The 26,871-nt window shown below is 41.0% G+C and overlaps 1 protein-coding gene across 1 annotated transcript in view; it reads left to right on the top strand.

Moving 5' to 3' along the window:
* LOC127373613 (thyroid hormone receptor alpha-B-like) overlaps positions 1 to 26,871 on the top strand; it is a 116,803-nt gene that overhangs the window by 48,268 nt on the left and 41,664 nt on the right. The window contains 1 exon segment of the mRNA XM_051418244.1: positions 25,692 to 26,042. Coding sequence (XP_051274204.1) covers positions 25,987 to 26,042 — 56 coding nt within the window. The 5' untranslated portion in view covers positions 25,692 to 25,986.

The raw sequence follows: 26,871 nt of genomic DNA, 5'->3' as shown, positions 1-26,871 counted from the left end.
AGGTTGACATATAGAAATGTGTTTGTCCAATCAGTCCTAATACCCAAAGGTACTGAGGTTACTATCACACTGTACAGAAAACAAGAAAACAAGCAAATATTTACATTTAAGAACATTTTCTGGTGTGTTAGTTCACATTTTGTACATGCATATGCTCATAATAATTCACAATATGACCTTACAAAGGTACTGATAGAATGCATACACACAATATCATGACACTTGTAGGCTGAACATGTGGTCTCAGCAGTGAGCATGGGTAGACCAGCTAACGCATCACCTCACTGTAATAAACTGGTTTTGTCGTGACTTCTGTAACGTAACAAAACAACAATGGCCATTATGAACGACCTCATATTAATTATCGTGTGTGGCTATTAGGTGACAGGCTACAATGTTCACAAGCAGTGAACAGCCTTGGATGGCACCCATTCAACTAAGGGATTTAATTAATTAAAGATAGACACAACAAGGACATGTGCCCATTCTCCAAAACACCCTGTATGGCAGTTAATAAAGATAACCCTGGGGTTTTGAGCAATGAGCAAGGTAATTATATAGCCACATACAATGTGATTAGCTGTAGTGTATAGAGGTCGCTGAGGGGCACACACACACACACACACACACACACACACACACACACACACACACACACGTGATCCTTTCACCAGCGTTGCGGGACCGTTAGCGAGGGGAAGCAGCATGGCTCCAGTCCTCTTTCCCGGTCCCCTAAGGTCCCATGTTATTTTAATGTTTCCCATCTGACATCGGCCACGCATGTCTGGCTCTGTTAGTCAACGGCGCAGAGAAGCCAGCGTAGCCAGTCTGTCTCCTGTGTTACCTCGCGTGATTGTGTGCAGTGTGTGTTTGAGCATGACAGATGAGGAGATGCAGTGTGCTATGTAGGTTATCTGTTTAGACTGCCTGTGTAGTCGCAGAGAAGCCTCGAGGGTCCGTTAGTCTGAGTCACCACGTTTAGGTTTGAGTCTTCTTCTTCTCGTCCTGGTTTTTTGGTGCAAAATAAATAATTATATCCGTCGTGTTATCATTTATACATCGCATCGACCTGCAGGATTGCAAACAACCTTGAAACTTGTACATTTTGTACTTGTGATATTTTTCTACACACATATAAATATGTTTATGTTTATCAGCTGTGGTTGCCAGAGGGTTTTATGCACATTATGGCAACCGCAGAGAATGTGCCTAACATGGAATCTCTCATCTCCTAAATATGTTTTGTTGAGGGGATTAGGGGAATGTATACAGGATTTTGATTTCATAAATATATTGCAGTTGATTGCAGTTCAGTTATATAAAGTCACAGTTTACTGACTTTCCCTTTAAATCCTTGGATTAATACTAGTAATGGGCTATGATTCATTCCTTAGTCAATAGAGGTACCAAGAGGGTGCTGCCATCATTATAGCTACACACAAATAATGCATAGGTGTTCAAAAGCTCAGTAAATAACATCTCCATAGGGGTTCTGCATTCAAAGCGCTGGCTGAAACTTCAATGAGATCAAAAGCCACACATTTGCTTTATGGCCCAATTACACAGCAAAGATAAAAACTCTCCAATAAAAACTTTCCAAAGAAAAACATTTCTATGACAAGCAGCAAAACTATAGCAGATTGTGCTGATTTATGATTGGAGTGGTTTTCATGTCATCTGCTCGATCACTGAGCTTTTGCTGAAAAGGATTCTGCACCGGCTGCCAATACAGGTACTGGATTTTAAAAAGGGAAATAAGCTAAATATGTCATGTTGCTCCTGGCAGTTCATTAATAATTATTCAACACACTCTTTTCCTATCATTTATTCACTGTAGCGCTGCATATCCATTGAGACTTTAATATTTTACTCTTTCACAAGAAGTCTTGGGATGCAAAATAGGACTTGTGCAAACATAAAAGAGAATGTTTTAAAAAAAAGTTCAGTTAGACAAAGGGCCGCCTCATTTACTTGCTCAAACAATTTTTAGTTATACATATTTGCTTTAGGCTATCTAAAGGCTAACTCCACCTAAAACTTTCCTTTGCTCAGTCCTTATTGATGTTTTTTTAAGCCCCTGCTAATCTTCTCTTTTATCATGTTCTTATTTGTTTTTGCGCACTGTGCTCCACGATAGCAAGTTGTTTGATTTCATCAATTTTTATACAGTACAAAAATCAACATCTACAGGCTTGAATTTGCCCATGCTAGATAAATCACAACTTTGGGCATGAAGCTCTAAATTGGGTCTTGCAAAAGTTTGATTGATATTACTTTCTATATTTTCATATCCTTAGCTGCTCTCACCCCCAACCCACAGGAATAGGTCATTTTCACGATTCTTGATACCAGTTCGATACCACGGTATAAAAACAAAAACAAAACAATAAATCCCATGTACTTCAACATATACTGCTCTCTCTCTTCCTCACACACACACACACACACACACACACACACACACACACACACACACACCGGTACCAGTACCCTGCCTCTCTCTGTTTCTCTCTCTATGTTTGTGTCTCTGCTGACGTTCTTCAGCAGTAAGTTTCCCTGCAAATCCGTTTTAACAACAGCAGGGGTGACGAATGACACCAGCTCATGTGTTCACTGCTGTTCACTCTCGCTTTACCTGGTCCGTGCAGGTACGTCTGTCTCTGTGTCTCTCTGCAGATCATGTGCAACAGTCCAACGACTTTACAGGACGTGCTACAGTACTTAGGGTACACTGGACCTTTAAGATGAACACAGTACTTGGTTCAAATCTTACTTGGATTAAGCTGTACATCCCTTGATTAATACCCCTGTTGTCATGATAAGGTTATTTCTTATAGATGGGAGGGAAATGATAGCAATGTTAATGTTAATGTTTTTACTGACATTAAGATACACCCATGCAATTTGTGGGAGTTTGAGTTGGCACAGACATCATAACCCAAATTTAACAAATTAAACAATCTTCATCTCTAAATGTTGACTTGGCCCTGCTTTAAAACAACTCTTGTGATGCAACTGTCCCACGATTCAGTTCTTAGTCATGAGAACGTATGTGCTGCTCTGCATGCAGGTCTCTGAAATCAAAACCACTTCAGCTTGAGTAAAAAGGTGTCACGCTTCAAACTGGCTATCAGATGTCTCTCAGCATCAGTTGGAATCACACCTCATGCTTCTCCAGACGTCTTCAGACTGCTAAAAGATAAAACAAGCGCCCTGTGTGGTTTGTTACCTTGCTGTGGTGAACTAGATTTTGTCTGAGGTGTTGCTGTTGTTGTTAGTTCTTGTGGAGGATTTTAATCCCAATGCTGATGCTCAACCCGTGTGAAGAAACATGCCTGGTGTTGTTGTTCATCCTGTTACACTTACTGTCACATTTTTACCCTCTATCCTCTATAAGACTTCCAGTAAAGAGAGACATACAATAGATATAGACATACAATTACAGTATGGACAATCAGGATGACAAAATTAACAAAGAAACCTAGAAAAGGGACAGACTACACAAACACACGAGGCAAACCTTAAGCACACCTTTCAGATAGCATGCCACTGTAATACTTAACACCTAACAATGACATGAGATGGTGAGCGTAATTCTACTTAGCTGTGTCTTACACACCGGCTGCCACCACCACCTACGTGCAGAGCTAAGCATTCAACCAGTATAGGTTCATAGTGTTCAAGACCAAGATGATGTCTTTAAATTCCTTGTTTCGTCCACAACCCAAATATATTCAGTTTACTGGTATAGAGGAATAAAGAAAGCTGAAAATCTTCACATTTAAGAGAATTTGATATTTGGAATTTAATAGTTGACATCTGATCAAATAATCTTTATAGGATCCACCTACATAGGACATGTAATCTGTGACCTTCTAGCTGTGATATTTAATCCAACAGAAAGTGCCTGGTTAGGCTCTTGCACCCATACAAAAGCATATCTACATTAACTGGTGCAGCATGTCTGTTGAGTACAGTTTTTGGTGTGCAGTTGGCACCCAAATAGAGGTTTGGATTCTCATGATAACTATGAAAGCAGTCACTCACTACACATTTCTGGCACTTTGCTCTGCCAGTTACAGCTTTGAAACCTGTGTTGTTTAGAGATTGTGTCTGGATACAAGATAAAGGTTTGATGGTTTATAATGATTTACATTATAGAAACTGATGAGTGAAGTAGAGTACAGTATTTTGGGGTCTTCACAAGGTCACGAGTTGAGGTAAAACAGAGCGGAAATAACTGATGCTGTGTTAGTCAGGCATTATACAGGACTGTCATGGTGAAGAGGGGAGTTGGGCCTGAAGGCATAGCTCGCAACTCGGTTACGCTCCAAACTTCCATATGTTGTCTTGAGGTTTGGGCAGTGACCGAAAGAATAAGACCATAGACACAAGCGGCCGAAATGGTTGTCTTACACAGGTGGATTGGCCACTCCTCATTGGCACTTAAAGGAGACAGTTAAGGCGGCTCGAGCACATGATTGGGACTCCTCCTGGACACCTTGGGTACGATCAACTGGGACAGACCCAGAACACGTTGGAGGGATTATATACCCTATCTGGCCTGCTTAGTTCTTTAGCATGCTAACATTTGCTAACTCAAGTAAATACAGCTGAGGCTGATGGGAATGTCATTCGTTTTGCAAGTACCACACTCCTTTATCAGCAAAAACATGAACATTCACCATAATTCAATCATACTGAATGCACGATTTACCTAATATCCTCTCATGGTTCCAATTTTCTCAATAGGCAGAGATGGTATACGGTGCCACTTTGTAACCTGATGTAGGCCTGATAGGATCAAATTATATGGACTTAATAGAGGGTGCGTTATAGTTTATGGTATATCTGATTTGCCCTCCAGCAACATTCTTGTGTATATCTTGTTTCCATTTCTAAGCATCAGCGAGGACTGACATAGAAACATGACACAAAAGAGAAATTTAACGTTCTCTGTAAAAGAAAAGACAAAAATGCTTGCACCTGACCTGGATTGTCTCACTTTATCCATGAAGTGTAATCGTGGCTCATGGCAAAGGAAAAGTAAGACGGACTGTGAAAGAAAAGATCACAAATGAAAGGTAGAAGGCCACCAGCAGAAAAAAGCACGCCAGTCAATTATATTATTGATGGCTCTGCACTGACCTGTAGATCTCACAGATATGAGCTCTGCTGGCATGTTAACATTAATCGAGAGCCCATTAGTCTAATGATAGGTCACATGAGCCTCAGGCAGCTGGTATAGGCCTGCTGTTTGTGATAAGGCTGCTGAAGCGGCCTGTTTGTCTTTGGGTGCAGCTGTTAGAGGAGGGCTGTGGCCGCAGCATAATGGGCTCTTTTAGCATTAACATCTGAAGAGACGCAGGCGCAGCATGGTCCCGAACAACAGTGGCACGGCATTGACACAACTGGTTGTTTCAATGTATATTTTTAATTTTTTTTATTTTGGATACACCCTTTTTTATGGGGGCTTTGATAGCATTTCTAATAGTTGCAGACAAATAAAATAAAATGTTTAAACTGCCTTTTACTGAGAAAAAATACTCTAATGTAGTGCAAGGTTCTGCATGTCGATCAGACAGTGATCAGAATTTTAATAATGAAAATAAAAGTGCAGCAGAGAAAATTAATCAATCAAAGTCACAGGAAAATAGTTTTTAATTTAGATTTGAACGAGGCTAACGGGCTATTTTGCAATATCTAGAAGTACTAAATCAAACGAGGCAACTGGATTAAAGAATAAAACAGCAAATTAATTTGCCTTTGACTTAATATTTCTAAATATCCTACAGACAGAAAATCTTAATTGGTCATTTCACAACTTTAATTAAATGTGAAAAGTCAGGGTGCCCAAGGGGTTTAGGGCATGGACGGTGATTTTCTGTCATCTCTCAACTCAGCTACCTGATGAAAGGTAAAACGCTCAAGAAAATCATTTTTAAAAACTCCTAATTAATTGGTTAAAAAAAAAATAATGTTTTGGACAGTTCTGGTGATAATTGGTAGTTGACTGTAGAAACAAAGGGATGGACATTGTGTCACGTTGCATACTCGGTATCTGCCTTCGGCCTCTAGGTTACAGGGGGACCTTGTAAAGCCTTAGGTAACTTAGTCCACGAGACTCCACTATACAGGCAGTGTTCAAGTGATTTAATAGAGATACTGTAACTCTACCCCTTTTTACACATGCTGTACTTACTCAATACACACATCAAGTGTCTTTGTTTGTGTTACAGACTAGATGACCCAGAATGTCTTGCTCTTCCAGATCTGTTAAACAATTCTTCATGTACTGCAATGCAGTGTGAATAGGAAAATATGTTTACATTAACTGCTGTGTGCATAGCAGTACAAGATGTTTATGATTAAACCTCGAGATGGAACTAATGTTCGTAAAGACGTTGCCTTATATGTCCTTCTCCTTCCACAATCTGTCTGTAAATCTTTCCTTTGCCAGCTTCCCCTTTCTATCTTTTATCTCTGTCACTTAATTAGATGCTGAAGCAGCTGTTAGGGCTGCAGCAGCTCAGAAATAGATTCCTAGAGTGATACTGTAAATTATTTTTAGCATGTATTATGTATGTTTTAGGAGACAGGATGTGCACTACAAGTTAAGGTTTGCTGCTGTATCAATATTTTTTAAATATCCTATCATTGGGACATTGTCAAAGCTAAATATGCTGTTGGCTAAATGTTTAATTTGGCCTCGGACGCAATGTATACATGTAGATACTGTAATGCTCTTGTAACAGTTGGTCACATCTTGACATATTTGCAGTTGTTCGGGCCTGTGCGTTGCTACAAGTAAAAAAATGCCACAAACATTCAGAAATACCAAAATAGAAAATGCATGATTTTTTTGGCTACCATGTGCATAAGTCTTCTGTGTGCACGCGTCTCTCAGGAAATAATACAGACACGTATAGCTCCCCACCACTGTGCTCTGCACCCTGTCTGCCTGAGTCCCACTGCTGTCCTTCCTGCAGCAGCAATAAGCTTTATTTCAGAGATCACTGCAGGAAAATCTCCTATCTAACACAACCCTTTGCTCAGCTTAAGTAGAGCAAATCCTACCCACGCTGCTGTAGCTTTGTGTCCCATGGCAACATATCATCATCTCCTATTGCATCTTTGTCTATGAAGCTGTGCTAACACCACAGTTGAATCTAGATTATAGATCCCAGTAGCCCTATGTTCCACCGCTGGGCTTAATGGGGCTAGGCAGAACTTATTCACTATTTATGTCACTTGGGCTTTCCTGTAGCACAGTGAAGAATAATAGCCCTCTTCTGAACTTTATTCCCACAGATATGAGTTAACCGTTTCAATGAAAACACGTTTGATCTCAGGTTTTTTAAGTCTTTGGGTTTGCCCCAGTGTTGGCTGGGTCCCACTAGACTACTGAGAGCTGTGAGAGCGGCTGCTGGCTGTGCACTAGATACCGGATCTGCCATTACACACTGTGTGGCCTAGAATAAGCAGTTACAGTAGTTAATTGATTGTCTTTGAGTCGCAACAGCTTCTTTGTCTTTGATGTCTCGGTTGGGTCAAATTGATAAATGAAGGAATTATTTCAACAATAGCAGCATGTATATAATGGCAGAATTCCACTCACCCTTATGTTCTACATTCTGCATTGCTATCTTTGGGTAAAACACGCTTGGGAATCTGCTTTTGGTATGTTTGTAATGCGTGGTATGTTATTAATGCGTGTCAATGTTTTTCTTCCTTTCTTCCTCCTCCACAAGCGTTTTGTGTTGGTTTATGTACCTGGCATTTTGGCTAGGAAGATTTCAACAGACCATCCTTGTAAATTATAAGTGAGATATAGCTCAATCCAAAAAGATAGAGGAAATGTAGACAATCTTATCTTGTCACAATAATATATATATATATATATATATATATATATTATATACATGTCAGTTTGATTTTTTTTTTTTACTTCAAACTCCAGCACTGTCCCTTAATACATGTGCCTGGAACCCACACCCATAACCTTTAGGAACCTTTCCTTTGAGGTACAGTAAAAGTAGCTGCAGCTAACATCAAAGCTTGTTCAAAATGTTCTGCAAAGAAAAGGTGGCCAAAACTAAGGCTGGAAAGACGGTGTAGGAATGAGTTATCATTAGCACCTGTAAAATCAGACGTGATAGACAGCATTCCTTCTCTATTGTGCATGAGTGTGTCCGCCTGCATGCATGTACTGTATATCAAACGTATACAGATCATAGTGTGAAGTCAACCATGCATTCTTCGTCTCCTCCAGCCTCCTTTCTTCTCTGTTCCTTATTTTGCCGTCCTCTGTTGACTCTTTTGTTTAGAGCAGCCTGTGGGTTAGAGCATGCAGGGGTCAGCGGGCCAAATGAACACAGCGCTCAATAGTTGTTTTCTACGAGGGAGAAAGAGAGTGTGTGTGTATGTGTCGAGTGTGCTTGATTCTTTAGCGGCCGTAAACAGCCTGCAGTGGAGCAGTGAACTTAAGCGCACTGAACTCCTCCGACCTTTCCATGTGCATGCGTCCATACTGTACAGTATGTGTGGTCGTGTTTCTGGACGCATGTCTGTCTGTGCTTGATGTGTGTGTCGGTGCCAGCTCAATCCTCCGTATGTATGAGACGAGTGTTTGAAGGTATATTTGTGTCTTTTGAGCTATTTTGAACACAGATTCCGTGAAGTGTGACGGTGCCTCGCTGGGTTCCCAAACGGCTGTTCTGTATCTGGTCGAACGGGACCATCCTGCTGTAGTTCATCCTCATTCTTGTCCCCATCAAGCAGCACATATGCAGCGCTGGCTTCCCCTCCAGGGCGGTGCTCTGACAAGAACTAACTATGCGCGCGTAAGGTTCCATTTGTCCCAGAGGCTTTTCATCCATAATACAGTGCAGGTTAATTAGAGTACAAACCTGAGATTTGCCATCTTTGCAATTTTGTACCAGTTTTTCTTTTATCTCCAGACAATGTTAATATTTTACATTACTGCACATTTCCTTTTTATATTAATCCACATCTAATTACTTTTGATTAATGCTTTTTTGTTCATCAATTTTGACTTTCAGCTGAAATTTTTTCAAACTTTTGTAACATTGTTATGTGTAAAAGTAGTCACAAGTCAAAAGAGTCAGCAAACTCACTACGTAAAGTTTGTTATTCAACATCAAATGAACGTTTGCTCTCATTAGCTGTCAAAACTTACCAGTCGTACTAGACTAGCTATAGTAGTGAGCATATTAAATTAGACAGAGGTACAATTCATTGCTTATTAATTCAACTTTTATTTTGTTGGAGGAACATTGTGCTATTTCTTCTGTCAAAAGTAACACAGTCTCTCTTTAATTATTTACAGCAAGCTGTAATTAAAAGCTGTAACAATCTGTTAAACTTTTTGTTTTGCATGTGGAGCACAGTTCATCTCTCTGCTTTGGAAATCACTTTGATTATATTATATGTGATTTTTGCATTCATCTGCCATATTGTGATATCTAATTGATATCGGAAAGCAACCGTATCGCCCAACCTTCAAGAGGAAACAAACAGAGGAGAGTAAGAGAAAGCAAAGGCAAATTATAATTATAAAGAGGCAATGTGGGCTGTTTTTTTTTTTCTTCTTGTGATCTCTTTTATCATATTTGTGAATCAACTATTAATTGTTTCCACAACCTAGCTACTGTGTAGCCTTGCATTCTAATCATAGCCATGAATTAGCTAGATACCCATCTTGTTTAACCTTCAAAGTCCATTAAATGTTTTTGGTATTTTCAAACATCGCCTCAAAAGAAACAATAATGAGCAGGGGAGAAGGCCTTGGTGGATGTTAAAAGCTGGACCGGCACCCACACACAGTCGAGTGTTTGTCTGCTTCCACCTCAAGGACGGGTAGGAACCCATATTGGCCAAAGAACACACACGTGCTTCTTTGTTAAATCCCCCTTCCAGTCAAATATGACTTTTGCTTATTGTTGCTACATTTGGATGTTTGACTTTCACTGTGCAGAATGATGTATGCGCAGAGTTTGACACCTGAAGGCTGTTTTCACTTTCATCTGCTAAAGTTGGAAAGCTTCTCTGTGCTCACCTTTAATCCAGGCACGTGTCCATAGGAGCAGTGTGATGGGAACTTTAGTCCACATATACTGAGAACAGACTTTACAGTGAAGTAGTAGACATCTTGTGTCCAGTAGTTGGCATAGACATATTTGCATTTCCATGCAATCTCAGCTTTCTAACTAGTATTTTCATATCTTAAAACCTGTCTGTACTTTGTCCCTTACATATCCAACACTACAATCTACAGTACGGACATTCACAGGAATTCTACATATTCTAATCTGGATCTCAAGTGATCACAGAAACACACATACCGCACCAACCACAGATACCCTGCCATATAGCCCCAACACTTACTTTATAGAGCCTACCCGATCATTACGCAGATTCCAAACCTCCAAGGCAGAAACACAGAGCGGAGGTGACAGTGATGTGCTGCTGACAGCCTGCCCTGCCCTTTGCTCCTCCTCCCTCCGTCTAAGGATGCAGTGCGGCTCAGTTTCTTCAACCTTTGCCATGTGTAGTTTATTTCATCTTGACTTTGGAGTCGTGTGGCTGCACACACAGTTAGGAAAATAATATGTGCAAAGAGGGATGCACTGATACCACTGTACATGCACTTACATTTGAGTACAGTTCCAAGAATTACTGTTTTAACAATGATTATTTCATCAGATGTTCCTCACTTTTTTAATTATATTATGTCTTCTCTTCTGCCTGCCTGCTCAACCTAATATAATAATAAGATACTGGTATTGCTAGGATCCGCGCTGTCCTATGTGCAAGACTGAATGTGAGTTAAAAGAGTTTTTATGGAAGTGAGTCCTGGATTCTCTGTGTTTCAACATTTAACCCAAATGAAACACTTCTTAGGGCATTCAGTTTCTGAATTATGCTGTACAAGTAGTTAGTTTAAGGGAAATAACCACTGTGATGACAGGTAATTAATCATCACCATGCACCACCACATGCAGTAGACTCACACACGTAGACTCTTGAGGCGTTTTTAAGGCAGGTGGAACTGTGAACACACATTCTAAAAGAGTGCACTGTGCTCCCTTAACTGTTTTGCCCTTCACCCATAACTACTGACAAAGTCTTTCAGAGACTCAAAGACATGTTTAGGCAGCAGAAAATTCATCCTGACATCCAACCTCAAAAACATTTCTGTCTTCTTTTGCTGTTTCTTTTTTTAATCACATACACAACCTGGACGTGGATGTTTTTTATAGACCACCACATGGACACAATTTCCCTCAAGTTCTTCAGGAAAATACACACTGGCGGCAAACTCCGGATGAACTCACACAACAAAAAAACATCCCCCTCAAAGCACATCCAGTGCTGTGTCTGTCGCCTTAGGACTGATTCTGTATGTACTCTATCTTTGTGTGTGTGTGTGTGTGTGTGTGTGTGTGTGCATGTGTGAGGAATATCCATGAAAAGAAAACAAGGAGAAAGCATGGAAAAGATGAGATGATTGAGTAACTGTTTCGTTTTGTTCCTCAGGGATGTTTGCAGTGAAAAAGCTCTGACAGGCTTGGCTCGCGCCGCGTTCTTCCACTGCTTCTTTTTTGTCCCCTCCTTCTCTCTTTCCTCACCCTCTGCTTTTGTTCTGTTCCTTATCACCGTCTTGCATTTATGAGTCTGAAAACTGTAAACTGCCTGTCCCCGTGATCTATTCTGACATTGTTCAGATAACAAGTGAATCCCTGAACAGCGAGGAGTGTGTTTGCACTTTTGGACACGCGGCATGTGCACAGCATATGTACAGTGTCTGATTAGATGTGTGTGTGTGTGTGTGTGTGTGTGTGTGTGTGTGTGTGTGTGTGTGTGTGTGTGTGTGTGTGTGTGTGTGTGAAATGTATTTGTAAACGCTAGTTGGTGTTACTGTTCACATGTGGGCAGCTCTACCATGTGTGTGTCTGTTGTGTGGGGCTTGGTGCTAATCAGATCCAGGACCACACAGGGGGAATCAGGGCCCATGGCCCTCAGTACCCCAACCAAACTCTCTGCCAAGAAAATCACCTTCCAGCCTGTTGGCTCCGCATTTCGGACCCTCCTACTTTACCACCTTCTCCTATTTCATAGATTCTGCTGTATTCAGTCAGGGAAAGATTGAGATTATAGTGTGAGGGAGGTGTAGTTATGGCCCAGGGGCGCACAGGGGCCTCACCAAGCCTCGTAGGCTTCATTACACCCCTGGGTGGGAGGGATTGGTGGTGGGGGGCATGTATGAAATGACCACGTTGGTCCTTTGTGAGCGTATATGTGTGTGTCTGTGGTCTCTTTACAGTATGTGTTTTATTGCTCATTACAGAGGTGACAGGGATGTGGAGATGAATGGAAAGGCTTGAGGGGGGGGAGAGGTGACATGTAATATAGAGTGTGTGCAGGTTTGAGCACATATGTGTCTTAAAAAAACATCTGTACATTCAAGTACAGTATGGTTCTTGTACCGTTAAAGGATCCATTCACAGGGTCTGGTTCACATCAGACTCTGAATTCATTCATGATCCCCAAAAATTGATTCATTTCATATTTTCTCTCCTTACTAAATGCATCATGGAAGACGGACAGAATGGAAAAGATAGACAATTGTTGCTGTGAGCACAAAATGCAGTCATGGTTATCTGCTTACTATAATGCTGTGGGGGTAGACAAAAAAAAACTGGGGCCTGATTCTGATTTTATTATTTCAATTTTGTTTGAAAAATTCAGGAGAGATACAAAAGCTTTTAGGGCTTTTGCTGTCAGGCTCTTCCTGCTGTGGTTTTTGCAAAAATACAGGAAGAAATATGTAAGAAGATGCTGAATGTTTGTTTTAAAAGGTAAGATAATCATTTAAAACGTAATGGTGATCGTCTTCTGCAAAAAATTGTGTTTGTTAAAAATATTTTTTGTGGCATTTATCGCCTTTAATCGATAGTAACAACTGAAGGGTGACAGGAAAGGGGGGATGACACACAGCAAATGTCCAAAGGTCAGATTCAAACTCTGGGCTGCTGCAGCAAGGACTCAGCCCACAGGTACATGGGACCAGCTCTACCAGGTGAGCTCTCCGGGCACCCTGAAAAAATGGTGTTTAAATATCTTATAGAAACACCATGATTCTTCTACTTGAGCCTTGGGTCAAACCAGGCACTCTGGTGGATCATGATCAGTAAACAGTAAGACCCTAATGTGTACTCCCTTGCCTATACATCTGTACATCTGTCCTCTTTAACTGAGAGAAGCGTCTGACACGCACATGACCCGAATAACATGACACAGCTCGGTCCTCTGTGGGCGAGGTCTCCAATATGGTCGGAACGGCCTCGGTGTTGTCACTTGGTGTCATCTTATACATGACGACGGGAGGCCAGTTAGCATCATGAATATGTGTGGCAGGCACTGCTTGGACACGTATAGCATCTTGCAGAGCCTGGACCTGCTGTATGTAGGCCAGACAGCTGACCGTGTTGCCCCCATACTGAGCACAAGCTCAACAGCATCAAATAGAAAGTTTAACTCAAAGTTCAAGGAATTACTAGCTTGTTTTTTCTCTTGCCAGTGGCTATATTTGTACCCAAAAAAAAACCTTGTAGGACCCACCTGTATCCTGCACGTCCAGCCACTGCCAGCGCTGAAGTTGCACCCCTCTGCCACAATTTCGTAGATTTTTCCTGGCTGAAGTCTACAATCAACAAGTAATACAGACCTTGAGACCGAAGCACACAGACAGGCTTCAGTGCAGAAACCAGACGAGCTGTGGGCTGCATCTTTCTCTCCCCATGGAGCTCAGACTGGCTCCCCCTCAAACATAAACCCGTCTCAATTTGTTGAGGCTTTGCTATTTTGCCTGATACATTTGCACATATTTATTTATATAATTTTATTTGTGCCCTTGTTTATATGCCTGGTTTGTTTTTATTTGAGCTAAGGCTGGTGCCTGGATCTTAGCCCTGTTTGTAAACTCCAAGAAACAGACAAACACACACACACACACACACACACACACACAGAAACAATACTCTGCCAGGCTTGTATAATGCAACACTATATGCACGTGCACACACATGAAAACAATTGCTGTGGTTTCACTACCTCTTTGGGAGATGGGAATCCGTGAATCTGCTCCTGGATGTTCTTTTATGTGAAACAAACAATGTTCAACACATTTAAAAATCAATGCTCTTGTGTACTAATACATCGCAACAGCTAGTGACCTGATGTATTTATTCTGTTGAATATGAAGCGTAAAATAAAGAAAACATAAGAGAAAAGGAAATATGTGAGGAAAATATCAAATATGAAAAAGTCAGATGAAATGCGTTAAAATACAACGCTAATATTTATGCACATATATTACTTTTTTCAAACAGATACAGAAACAGGGGGGTTATTTTGCTGAATCTTCTCAAAGTCCTAAGGTTTTCTCTTTATTAAAAATGCTACTTTGTTCATTGAGAGACATCTTGATAGCTGTTTCCAAAACATAATACGTGTATGTTAAACCCCCCCAACATGTATCTTTGTCACTCATTCTGTAGGAAACATGTCAGTTTTTCATATATTTCTGACCTGTCCCTGCTGTGACCTTTTGGGGGGTTTTCCTGTTGCTCCATCTCTAATCCTGGAAAAGGAGACCTCTCCCCGGGCTGTTGGCATGGCAACAGCACCTGTATGGGTGCAGCAGAGGGATGAAGTGAGGGATGAAGCGAGGGAGGGCAGAGCAGAGCAATTGCCCATATTGCTGGCACAGTTAGACGAAGTTACCCATGCACATCACAGCCTGTGTGTGTGTGTGTGTGTGTGTGTGTGTGTGTGTGTGTGCGTGGTTGCGTGGTTGCTGCAGGTTAGGCTCAGGGCCCAGACACACCACACACACACACACACACACACACACAACTTTCCTCTTGCCTGCTCTGTTAGCACTGCCAGCTCAATCTGCCCATTGTTGGATACGCACGCAATTATACACTGACCCACACCCACATATACACACACACACACTGAAAATGGAATTCCCTACTCTGCTAGCCCATCTAATTATACCACCTGTACATGCTGACACACACTCACACCTTTCCTTCTTTCTTAGAGTGAAATTTGGCATGACTGCTGCCTCCAAACATTTGTACCCACACAGGGATTCAATCACCAATGCAACATAGGAAACTCTCTGACCTTTAAACCAGTTCAATCTTCAGCTTAAATCAACACTTTCTCACATGGATCCTGCACGTATTATTATAGGTGTTGCTTCCTTTTCATTTTTTTTTTAAATAGCCAGTATTGTTGAAGAGGTTGATGTAATGTAATGACAGCTTGTGTCATTGGGGGCTGTCTTCATATTGAAACTGTACAGACTCCTCCTTATTAGAGACCCTGTAACTTTTTATTTTCCAAAGCAATATAATAATAATAATAATAAAATCTCTCTTCACGTGTTGTCTTGTTACAATTAGACACTTTCATTAGCTGTGAGGAAATGAACAAGTGTGGGGAAGTGGACATCTCCGGGAAAACAATCGGGAAAGCACACATGCATACAGCCTCCAACAGTTTCACAAAGAGCGCAGTTTTTCTTAAGGTGGGCTGGCGAGGAAATGCAAGGCAGAGGGGAACAGCTGAATGTGTGTTTGGTTTGGTTTGGAAAGAGTGCAGGGTTAGCAGAGGTTGAAAAATACATATGGACCTGAACAAAGCGCAGACATCTGAAGGTAGTCGGATCTGTCAAGAAAAAAGCCCCAACTTCAGTCTTTGGAGGTCTCGGGCTCTGCAGCATTCACGGACCCACCTTAAGAAAAAAAAGAAGCAAAATTGCCAGTGGAGGAAAAGAGAAGAAGTGAAAAAAAGAGAAGTGAGCTGGATTTGTTTTCCCAAATGCAGTCACATTCTTGGCAGCACCTTAGCTTGTCCTTGCCAAAGGAGGGTGGGAAGAGGAGGGATGAGAGAGGTAGAGAGAGAAAGAGCAGATTGTTTTTCTTTTTTCCCCCTCTTTTTGCCCACTGTCTAGTAGATTAAAAGTTAATATGTTAACATTATCTATAGATGTACGTTAATCTTTGGCCTTGGCTCACATCGCTTATAAGCAGACACATGTCGGTTTATCTTTCTCTATGTACGTAGGGCTTGTAAAAGTATACATTGCCTCATTTAGCCCCTGCTGACAAAATGTACCATTTTATGTTTAGTCTCAACAATTACACAGACCAGTCACAGGATATCCATGGGTATTATTATTCCCACTGCCTTCAGCCCAGTTTTTCTGTCCTTATATAAGCCTTTAAAAATAAATCAGCGTACTTTTTGTTTTATATCACCATTAATGCACAGGGAAATTGCTGCTACTGACTTCAGTAGGTTTGTTTTTAAAATCCATAAATAACAGTTGTAAAAGACTGTAGAACATCACCATCTGATCAATCTGTAGTATATTGTACTGACCTCAGATGCATTTTGCATTTTAATACAAAAAATGTTTATTCATAACGACTGCATGTCATAGTGTTAGCTGTGCTACTGGTTGGTAAAACGGTAAAGTGACATCAAGTACAAATATAATTTACTGACAGCAATTTTGATTACTGCTTAATGGTTTCAGTATTTATTATGTAAAAATACCTAATAAATGTTGGTTGCAGCTACTGAAATGTAAAATTATTCTGCTCTTCTTAATGTATGTCAGTGTCAACTAAATATATTTGGCTTTTGGAGAGTTGGTTGAACAAAAGAAGCAATTTGAAGATGTCACCTTGGGCTCTGGGATTTGTGATGGACATTTTCTATCAGTTTGACATTTTAAAGTTTTAATTGACAAATAATATAATTAGTTTCAACCTTGTATTGTCTATACGCAGCCTGCATATAGACATGCAGCCTTAAAGGGTGAACAAAGGAAGATGAAATCGAGACAAAACAGAAAAAAGACACAAATGGGGCTCACAAAACATCTGTTGTATTTATCTCAGCCTCTCATGATGTTACTTGTTAACATTTACATGTTGTCTGTTGTAATGGGACAATAAAACGTTAAGACCAAGCAATGTTGTAATGCCAGGAGGAAGAAGGAGGCTGGCAGCATCATTAGTGAGTTAGTTGTGCCCTGCAAGTATGCAGATGTCATGTGTAGATTTATGTCTTCGACTGCTCATCGCTCCCAGTGCCAGGCGCCAGCCAGCTCTGCCCAGCTGTGCCACTGGCCTTCCCCTTAATCAGCTAATAGTGATGAGCAAGGCAGCTAACTCCTAACTCTGTGGTTCTGCTCATTGGCTGGTGTCAGAAAGCTGTGGTGTTACTGGGTAACTACTGGGTGTGAATGTCATTCAGTCTCTTCTGCATAAATAAAGGTTTAAAAAGAGTTCCAGGCTGCCTGTTTGTATGTCAACCAACTCATCTTTACATATCCAACTGGTTTTCTTCAGAATCTTCTGTACTTGCTTTCCTGTTTTAACTTCTTCGTCTCTGGCTGCCTCTGAGACAGGACAGACACTTGAGATGTCCCCAAACCCTCCTACGTAGGAGCAAGAGACGTAAAACGTGATTGAAGTCATTTTCTCTTTACAGTCGTTTTGTGTCTCTGTGTGGTCATTTTGCATTTCTTTGTATTTTTTGGCATCTTTTCGTAGCTGTTTGATTGATTTTTAACAAGAATTATTAGCAGTCACTTCAGGGGCTCTTCGCCCGGTAGGCTCGTTCAGTAAACGTTGCATATTTGCAGTGTTGATGTAGCACAAGCAATTTTGGCATGATGTTAATCGGGGAGCAAAGGTTACAGAGATCTCACAGATCTTTCCCAGGGGTTTTGTTTTACAACCCATATCGTCGTTATCATTGGTTTTGAAAGTGACACTAAGACAACCAAAGTGTCAAAGAGCGAGATGAAGCCAGTCGGAGAAGTGGTGACACAAACAGTTAAAAAACAGGGTTGAAAGAAAGATAAATGAGATGAGGAAAGAAAATAGGTGAAAGGAACAGATAAGGCAGAGCGATTGTTGGTGAAAGAAAAAATAATAAACCGCATTGGTGACAAAAACTTTAAATTGCAGTATCGTGCCATGGGGTCTTGTCTGCCCTGTATGTGTCCTTGGCTGGTGCAGACATATATATATGCACACATACAGTACATACAGAAAAAGAAACATACTGTTACCAGCAGAATCAGGTAGGACACAGTGTTCCCATTTTGAGCAAGGCAACACTGAGGGATTTAGTGTGTATACTATATAAAGGCTTATAGATACACAGTGCAATGGGGGCTCTTTGAGAAAATGTGTTGCAGTAACAAACACCCTGCTCTTCACAAGGAAAAGAAACACGTCAGAATTTTAAGGAACTATTGTTTGGTTGTTCAACATCTAAATTTGGGGATACATGAGACAAACTGAGTGCTGCTGATCACAGCTCGAAAGCTCAGTGTCGAAGTAGGTTAAAGTTCAAACAGTTTGAAACCAGAGATTCATGTCTTGGCATTTTTCTTGAGCAGCTTCCCTTGTCAAGCCTAGCGTGCTGCTGAGTCAGGTGTTGCTCTCACCATAATAAATAAACGGATGTATGAAGTTTCTAAGTAGTTTGTATTTCTGTTCTTTACTTGACAAGCACGAAACCCCAAATCGCCACTTGTGTATACACATGTAAGTTGAACATGAACATTTTTGTGTATGCAGACGTCTGTGTTTGTGCATACTTACAAGGTCACATTTTGAAAAACGTCCATACAGATAGTATTAGGTCACTTTGCTTTGACCTATTAGCACCTATTAATATTCCCCTGACAGTAATTAGCCTGGCGAGGGGGCGAGCAGAGACATAGCATGAAACATGATCTCTTTGCCTTTGACTGCTTGCGACCCTGGGGTACTAACACCCACGTCCCTCCTTTCCACCTCCGGTTCTTCCATGATCAGACTGCGTTCGCCCCATCAACAACTTGGCCCGGCCCTGTTCCATTACTTAACCACTAATTGCTCAGGCCACCCTTGGGAGTTGGGAGCACTGACCCCACGTCTGCTGTCATGGTGTGAATTTTAACAAGGGTTCTCCTCTGGAGCTTAAGGGCTGAACTTTGCCCACTGGAGCCGAGCATGTATGCACCTTCATCTTCTACTGCACCAGTGCCGAGGTTACATTATACCTGCATTCATGGGGAAAGACGTAGACATCTAAAGGTATGGTTTTGAGCTGTTATGTGGTTTATTTAGGTTCATTCTTGCTGTATTAAAATGGAATAAAAAGCTTGAAAGTCTGTTTCAGTGTAGTAAAAAAGTGAACACATCTAAGCTGACATGTGATCTGCTGCATGCCAGAACATGCCAGCAGCTGCAAGAAGCATGTAGTACCTTTTGGAATAGGCTGCCCCCTTAAAGTTGATGATTCAAATGATTGGTCAAAGAGCTCTGAATCAAAATACAGATTCTCAGTCAAAAGTAGTGACTGTATTTTTTTCCAACTTGGTGTGTCACTGTGACATTTAAATGGGCAGATATTTTAAAGGAGACATTCAGAGGGGGAAAAGGAGATGAAGTCAAAATGCCTCATGCCTGTCTCCAAAGTGTTTTTCATGTTCTGTCAATGCACCAAAAGCAATTTATAAATAGAAGAGAAGAGAAGTCTTTATGTTTTGTGTATTTTGCTTTTTAGACTTTTTGGGAAGTCAGCTACACACCTGTTGACAGGTTTGGCGACTGTGTCACTCTTCGTCTCTTATCATTTCCATCTCTTGATGAACTGGTTTTATAGCTGAGAAACTGCAGATAAACGATCAGGATTTTATAACCAAACACATTACTGTAGATCCCAACATCTAGATAACATTGACTTGGACAGGTGTGTTGTCACACAAACGCAACAGAATTGTCAGGGTGAGCTAATAGTTCAGTTGTTATGGAAATTGCTCTAACCGTCGCATTCATGTCATACACAATGGAGGGTAGAGATGGAAAAGGTGTCCATGTTCCGTGCCATTGATGGTTGTATAGTATGTGTATGTGTGAGGGGAAAAATACTATATAGACAATATAACACTATGCTCATAAAATTTGGGTTTAATTACCTTTAACAACAGACTTTGGCTAACATAATTTGGGACGTTGATGTGAATTTAGAAGTTGGTATCAGACATTAATCCAATATGACACATTCTAACATCGAAGCTGCCCAGTACAAGAGTCTCATCTTCTGGCTGCTGAGCAGCTCCACTGTAGCAGGTTTGGTCTAAGGGCCATGCTCAAGGGCACCTCAGTGGTGGCAATGAGGAAGGATTTGTGTTGCTGCTCTGGGGATTAAATGGCAACCTTGCAGTCAGCTAATGCAGTATCTCAATATGTACTGATAGCATAAAAAGGGTTATCCCAATAAGATGTCGAGTCGTGTGAAGGCCATGTTGATGCCTTTTTTGTGTGTATTTGTTGGATGTGTGTGTACGATATGTGTGTATGGGGGTAGAAACTTAAGGTGTCTGGACTTACCTTGTCCTTGATTCTTGAACTGTTGGAAGGGGAAGGCACTACTGCACGAGGGTTTTCAAACACCTCCTTCCAAACCTTGGATCAATTATGCAGCACGCATCCAAGGCTACAAATATGAAAAACTGCCCCTCCTAGGTGCTCTTCCTTCTCCATGCTCTTGCTGCAAATGGTGTCAGTACGATAGCTGACAACTTATCAAAGTGTTTCCACTCTCATGAGTTCCTAAATACTGATCTCAGTTCCTAAATATTGTTTCAGTGCCCCTTTTCTTTGATAATACTTTGAATTGATTTTTTTTTTCTCAAAACACAACATCCTTGAACTTAAAGATTTCTTCCCGCTGTAGAACTACATTTCACACTTGCCTGCTTTATACATTCATTCACCTTTTTTTTCTCCTCACTTTCTGAAGAACACAGGGACATGGATCTCTTTGGCCTGGAACAGAGGAGAAAGAGAGCAACTCATGTTGAATTAATTCAAAGCTTCTCCAGGCATCAACATGCATTCACTAGTTATTCTTTTGATGCATTTTAAAGGCTGTATTTCAGAGCATGCAATTAAAGGTGAACCCTGCTTCAGGGAAAATGCCAGTTTTTATCGGCTCAATTAAAATTTGGAAGCTGTCTTGGAAGGGAAGAGAATCAAGGTGCATGTGGCTGAGTTGCAGTGTGTGTGTGTGTGTGTGTGTGTGCGTGTGCGTGCATGTGAGTGCTCACTACAAAGACCTCTGAACTCGTGTTGGAATGATCACAGAAACTGTCATACTTTTCAAGTCAACATTTGATTGCAAATCACAAATTTGATCTACGCTCAGTGCATCTTTTTGAATGTGACACTTTTCAGATGTCTTATGCATCAGAAATACGGAATCTGTGCTATTAATCTGAACTATACATGCCTATAGTCCTCTCTTTCCATACCCATATATATGTGTGTTTGTTCAAGATTATATAAACTAAAAGCAAATCCTACAAGTTCCAAGGTGCTTTACTTAAATATGACCTTTAATAGTCTCTGTTTATATGCACATACATACTACACACTATACGGTGTGAGAGTGATTAGCTATGGTGACTGGTGCTGCTGTATTGAGTGTCGAGATGGACACTGAATGAAGTTTGACATTTTTATGGTATTTTGGGACATTGTAAGACTTTTTTTGGACAAAACGACCCAGAAGTCTCTGGCCCGACACAAAACCATTAAATCTTAATCCCTTCGCCAACAGGGCATGCCTTTTTTTTGCGTTGTTGACCATAGCTGATGTTTTCTGCCAATGAGGAAATTAAAAACTTTGTAGAGCACCTTTCAAGCATTAGTCACACTAGTGTCTCATACCCAAAAGATGGATTTTGGGGGCTTAATGGTGGTCGAGTGGTTTAAGGCTCGTACTGTATATCTGCACGCCAGGATGTCCTTATATAGACCCATTTTCACTTACAGACATTTTGACTTGTCAAAGCATGAAAAGCTCAGGTGTAAATATTAACATTAACAATAGCTCCATTCCATTAAGTGTCCCAGTAAGCCATGTCAGTGATTGAGCATGCACAAGGCCTGGAACTGGCTCACCTAAATGGAATGCAGCCATCATTAATGTTGTTAATTCCACCTGTGCTTTTCCTGCTTGACAAGTCAAAATGCCTGCTGTGAAATGGGTCTATTGAATCCAGCGGGGGGCCTTTGTTGCATGTCATCCCTCTCTATCCCACGTTTAGGAAACTTATTTTAGGTGGAGTGTATTAGCCTCCAGAGGAAGGTTACCCAAGAACATGTTCTCACCTATTTAAAATTAAGGAATCACATGTTATTACTTACTAAACTTCTTTGTTTCCTGACACACTCATAGCATTGAGTTGGATATTCCCATTTTACTGCTCATCGGTGTGCACAGACCATAGATGGTTGTATAATAAATCTGCAAGTGTAAAATCCCAGACATTTTATCTATATATGTACATTTGTGCACAAATCCAGCTGAACGCCCTAAATCTGCTTTTTGACACACCCCGTTCTCTTCCTGTTATTCGTCTTCTAGCTCTGATAAGTGAGTTTATTTTGTCTTCATTCCAACAGACACTTAAATCAGCTCTTTCTTTTACCTTTCATCAACTTTACCTCCATGTGCCCCAGCAGAAAGTACTGTACGTATGATCTCAATCTCACTTTATCTCGCTTTCTTTCTTTCTTACTTTCTTTCCTTCTTTGTTTCTCACTTTCCCCCCCTTATCTCTCTCATGCTCACTGTCCCAGACCACTTGACAAACTGTATTTTCATGCCCCGACCTTGGATAAAGCGGATATTAATATGAGCATAACATCCTGGGTGGGAGCAAGGGCGAACGAGTACATACAAGGACAGCGTAATTCAGAGGGCAACTATGGCAGAGAGGGGAGGGGGTTCTAACAGAGATTTGTAAGACTACTTTTGTTCTTTTCTGGTGTGCTGTGTGAATTTTGACAGTCTGGAAACCAACCGTGAGTGTGCGAGAGCTGCTGATGACTCAGCGGGTGTTAAAATAACAAGGGAAAGGTTGTTTTTCCCACTAATAGTCCCATGTTTCTTCAAATGAGGTATGACATTTCTTCATTTGTTTGCTGCTACATAGAATTAATTACAGTTGCTAATCAAACAATGGGCCCTTTTCTCATCTGTCCCAGTGAGATAAACAACCAGCTGTTTGTGCTACAAACACAAACAACAGCACTGAGGCTAGCGCCACTTGTAGCAACAGTCGATGTAATATAGAGAAAGCTGTTGATAAAGCACACTTAGTGATGAACCTCGGGCTTTACGTCATTACTTTCCTCTTCACCATGGCACCAAAATTGGCCCTGCTAGGTTCAGAGTGGCAGTAAACTCTGCCCCGGCCTTTTTCCATAACAATGAATGTGTGTGTGTGTGTGTGATTCACTGGAAGCAGCTTGTTTGTGATTGTGATTAGTGTGTAGTGCATGCTAGAGAAACCGTGTTTTGTTAGGAGGAATAAGGTTCTTTATTAACGTTCTTTTCATAATAAATGGGTATATGGTTGCAGAGATGGATGTTTATGATGTCTGAGATGGTAATGTTACAACGTGCAGCAACGAACGAGAGCCCTACTCATAAAGCAGAAAACTTCAGCCTCATCCGTGCTGTTCTTTTGCTGTGTGTCTTATCCTTACCTCTTCATGAGTCATAAATAAAAATGTTATGCCCTTTATAAGCTTATTAAAAGCGTTTTGACATTGTGAAGGTTGCAGCACTTCATAAACCTTACACCTTAAGTCAGCATGTTTTTACACTTGTAGATTCAGTCAAACAGAAGGTTCCAGCATTTATTCATAAATTCAACTAATAAAAAGATGTGTTAGTGCATTGAAGTCACTGATTTGAATGCAGTTTGTTTTATGAATTAAAAGGACCACTTTGCGTCAAACAGTGTCATGGTCTATTAGTCAATAAAGTATATTTTATTTCAGTGCTGCTACTAAGTTATTTTAATTATCAATTAACCCGTTGATTATTTTTTTATTAATTGGTTAGTCTATATATAAATATATATATATATGTATATAATGTCAGAAAACAGCACAAAAATAAATGAATTCTCATTACATCCCAGAGACTAATCTTTAATTTGCTTGTTTTGTCCCACCAACAGTCCTTATTTTTTGTGATAAATAAAGATTATGATTTAGAACACAGAGATTCATAATGTTATTAAACATAGAAAACCGAAACCAAATTACTAAAGCAAGAAATTCATAATCAAAACTACACACTTATTTCAAAATCATCATGTCACCAGCACCTGGCAATCTTGTATAATATGAGATGCCACCATAATCACTCTGAAGGTTTTGGGATGTGAATCAGTTGCCTTCTGCTATATGACGATTCCAAAATAACATGTATTTATGTGACAAAACCTGTTTTGAATATGGCCTATAATCTCTCTATTAGCAGTTAAAGCAATAATAATATCAGTCACGTCTAAGGACATTCTCATGCCCTATATCCCAGTGTTCCGGATTAGAAAGGCATTGAGTCAGGGATTAGCGGAGGGAAGAATAAAGGCTTCCTTGGACAACAGAGGAGGGAGGCAGGGGCTAATGGATCAAGACCCTCTGAGTACTTGCACACACACACAAACACAGTCTTTCATGCAGATTCAGACGCTCATCTTAAAGCTACTTAACCCTACATAAGAGGTGACATTCCGTAAACAGTTTTCCAAGAACTATCCAGTTGAAGCAGCAGCAGTTGAAGGTGACAGAATTTCCCCTCTGACCTCCAGGCGACCGTATGCAGTCTTAACTTGGTGTGTGACTCGGAGGAATTTCTCTTTTTCTCTCTTGCTGCGGCAGTTGTCTGCATCCATGCATGTCGTGTGTTATAATCAGATAAACAGTGTGTATCCAGTGCATTGCAGTAAAGGATGAAACAACAATTTGGGTGTCGGATCGGGTTGGGGTCTCAACTTTGGAGGTGCTATTCAGATTCATTGAGATTGGGTTCTTGGGGTCTCAGTTCCAGCTAGCGCTCTCTGTATCTTATCTCTAACCCCAACTGGTCGAGGCTGACGGCCACCCACCTAGAGCTGGGGTCTGTCCGAGGTTTCTGCATCTTGAAGGGGAGTTTTCCCTTGCCGCCATCGCCAAGTGCTTGCTCATGGTGGGAACTGTTGGGTCTCTGTAAATAATTTATAAGGAGTACAGCTAGACCTGCTCTATTAAGTGTCATGAGATAACTTTTGTTATGAATTGGCGCTATACAAATCAAACTGAATTGAATTGAATTGATGAATAGCTTGCCAGCTTCATCCCTAAAACCCTTTGAGAGAATGCATAAATCTTTAAGATATATTTCTAAGACTCTCATGAGGCGTTTTGTTGACAAGACCTAGATAAATTCTTTCCAAAAATGAAAGGAAGTGATAGCATGACTTTTTTATGATAGAGACAGCTAGGGCGGCAACGAGTGCCTTCTCAGTGCAAATATCTTGTTTTGTCCGGCCAACAGTCCCAACTGATATTCAGTTTACTATCATAGCGGACCAAGAAAACAAGGGAATATTCACATTTGAAAAGTCAGAACCAGTCACCAATGAAAAATCGACATAATCTTGAATTTTCTGCTGATAAACGAATGGTTTCGTCTGTAGAGACAGTGTAATCTAACTGTGTCCTTTTGTTCTCTTCCAGGCTGGATCCCACTCCACCCTCCGTGCCCTTGAGACTGACATCCACCGCCAGCCCCGGCCCTAGTGCCTGCAGATTTACACCAACAGGACCTCCAACAACCTTCCATATCCTGCAGTGTCACAGCAGCCTCGAAGGGGGGCGACTCCTTCTGGAGACCCCACTTCCTCCAGAAGCCCCAGGGACGGGACCATGTTTCACTGACTGACCCCTCCCGACCGGCGAATGACAAGTGTGCATCCGAGGGTGGGGCTTGCCTCAGTCTCTCATGATTGGCTGCTGGATGGAATTAAGGTGAATGGAACACGTTCCCGAGGAGCAGGACCCTAGCCCATCAGAGGGAGAAGAGAAACGGTGAGTTGGATATAGTTTTTCCCTCTTAGAGGCAATCCAATCCTCCACTGCTTCAATTTCAAAAGCCTTTTATCAGCTCCTCCTTTACATTGTCTTTCCTGATGTAAAAATATCCCCGAAGTGAAGCCGGCATGGCTGTTTTTGATGTGTAATGTTATGTATGGATGAGGTTTTTTGAGGACAACCAAAAGGGAATCTTTATTTTCCCGTCTCTCTTTTATCGTCTAAATCTTTCTCATTGTGCTCTCTGTTTTTAAGTCTCTGGGACTTTTTTTTTCCAGACAAGCTAAACAACGTGGCCTCTTTTTCCTCCCCGCCACTCTCTTCCTCTCGTCTGAATTGTTTTCAGAGAACTGGGCCTATAGCTACATCTGACCCCCGACGCTCCACCCCCTTCATTTCTTGAGAAGCAGAGCCAGTCAGACCGGCCCGAACACAAACAAACACAGCACTGTTTAAGCCCCTTCTCATTAATGAAAACATAATATTAGTGGAATGGAGCCTCTCTCATAGTGCTGTTGCTGGAGGAAGGGGGCCTCTGTGTGGAACAGGCCTCTGGGTAAAGGAAAAGGTTATCAGTCAATATCAATCTGCTTTGGTTTTGAGACAGGAATTCAGTTCATTTACAAAATTCTGTGATAATTTTAGGGGACCTTATTTCCTTCAAAGATAAATTATTAGGTTAACCTCTCTGTCTGGGAACACGTGAAGTTGTAATGCTGATGACTTGTCACCACCACACCATGTGTTTTGAAGTATAAATACAGGTCGGGTGTTTGTGTCTTCAGAAAATAAGTGTAGGAAATTCACAGAAGCTTCTGTTTAATCA

Source organism: Dicentrarchus labrax, unplaced genomic scaffold, assembly GCF_905237075.1.
Source record: "Dicentrarchus labrax unplaced genomic scaffold, dlabrax2021, whole genome shotgun sequence".
Classification (NCBI taxonomy): domain Eukaryota; kingdom Metazoa; phylum Chordata; class Actinopteri; family Moronidae; genus Dicentrarchus; species Dicentrarchus labrax.
The sequence above is the reverse complement of the archived record's forward strand: the minus strand, read 5'-3'. Positions and strand labels throughout refer to the sequence as shown.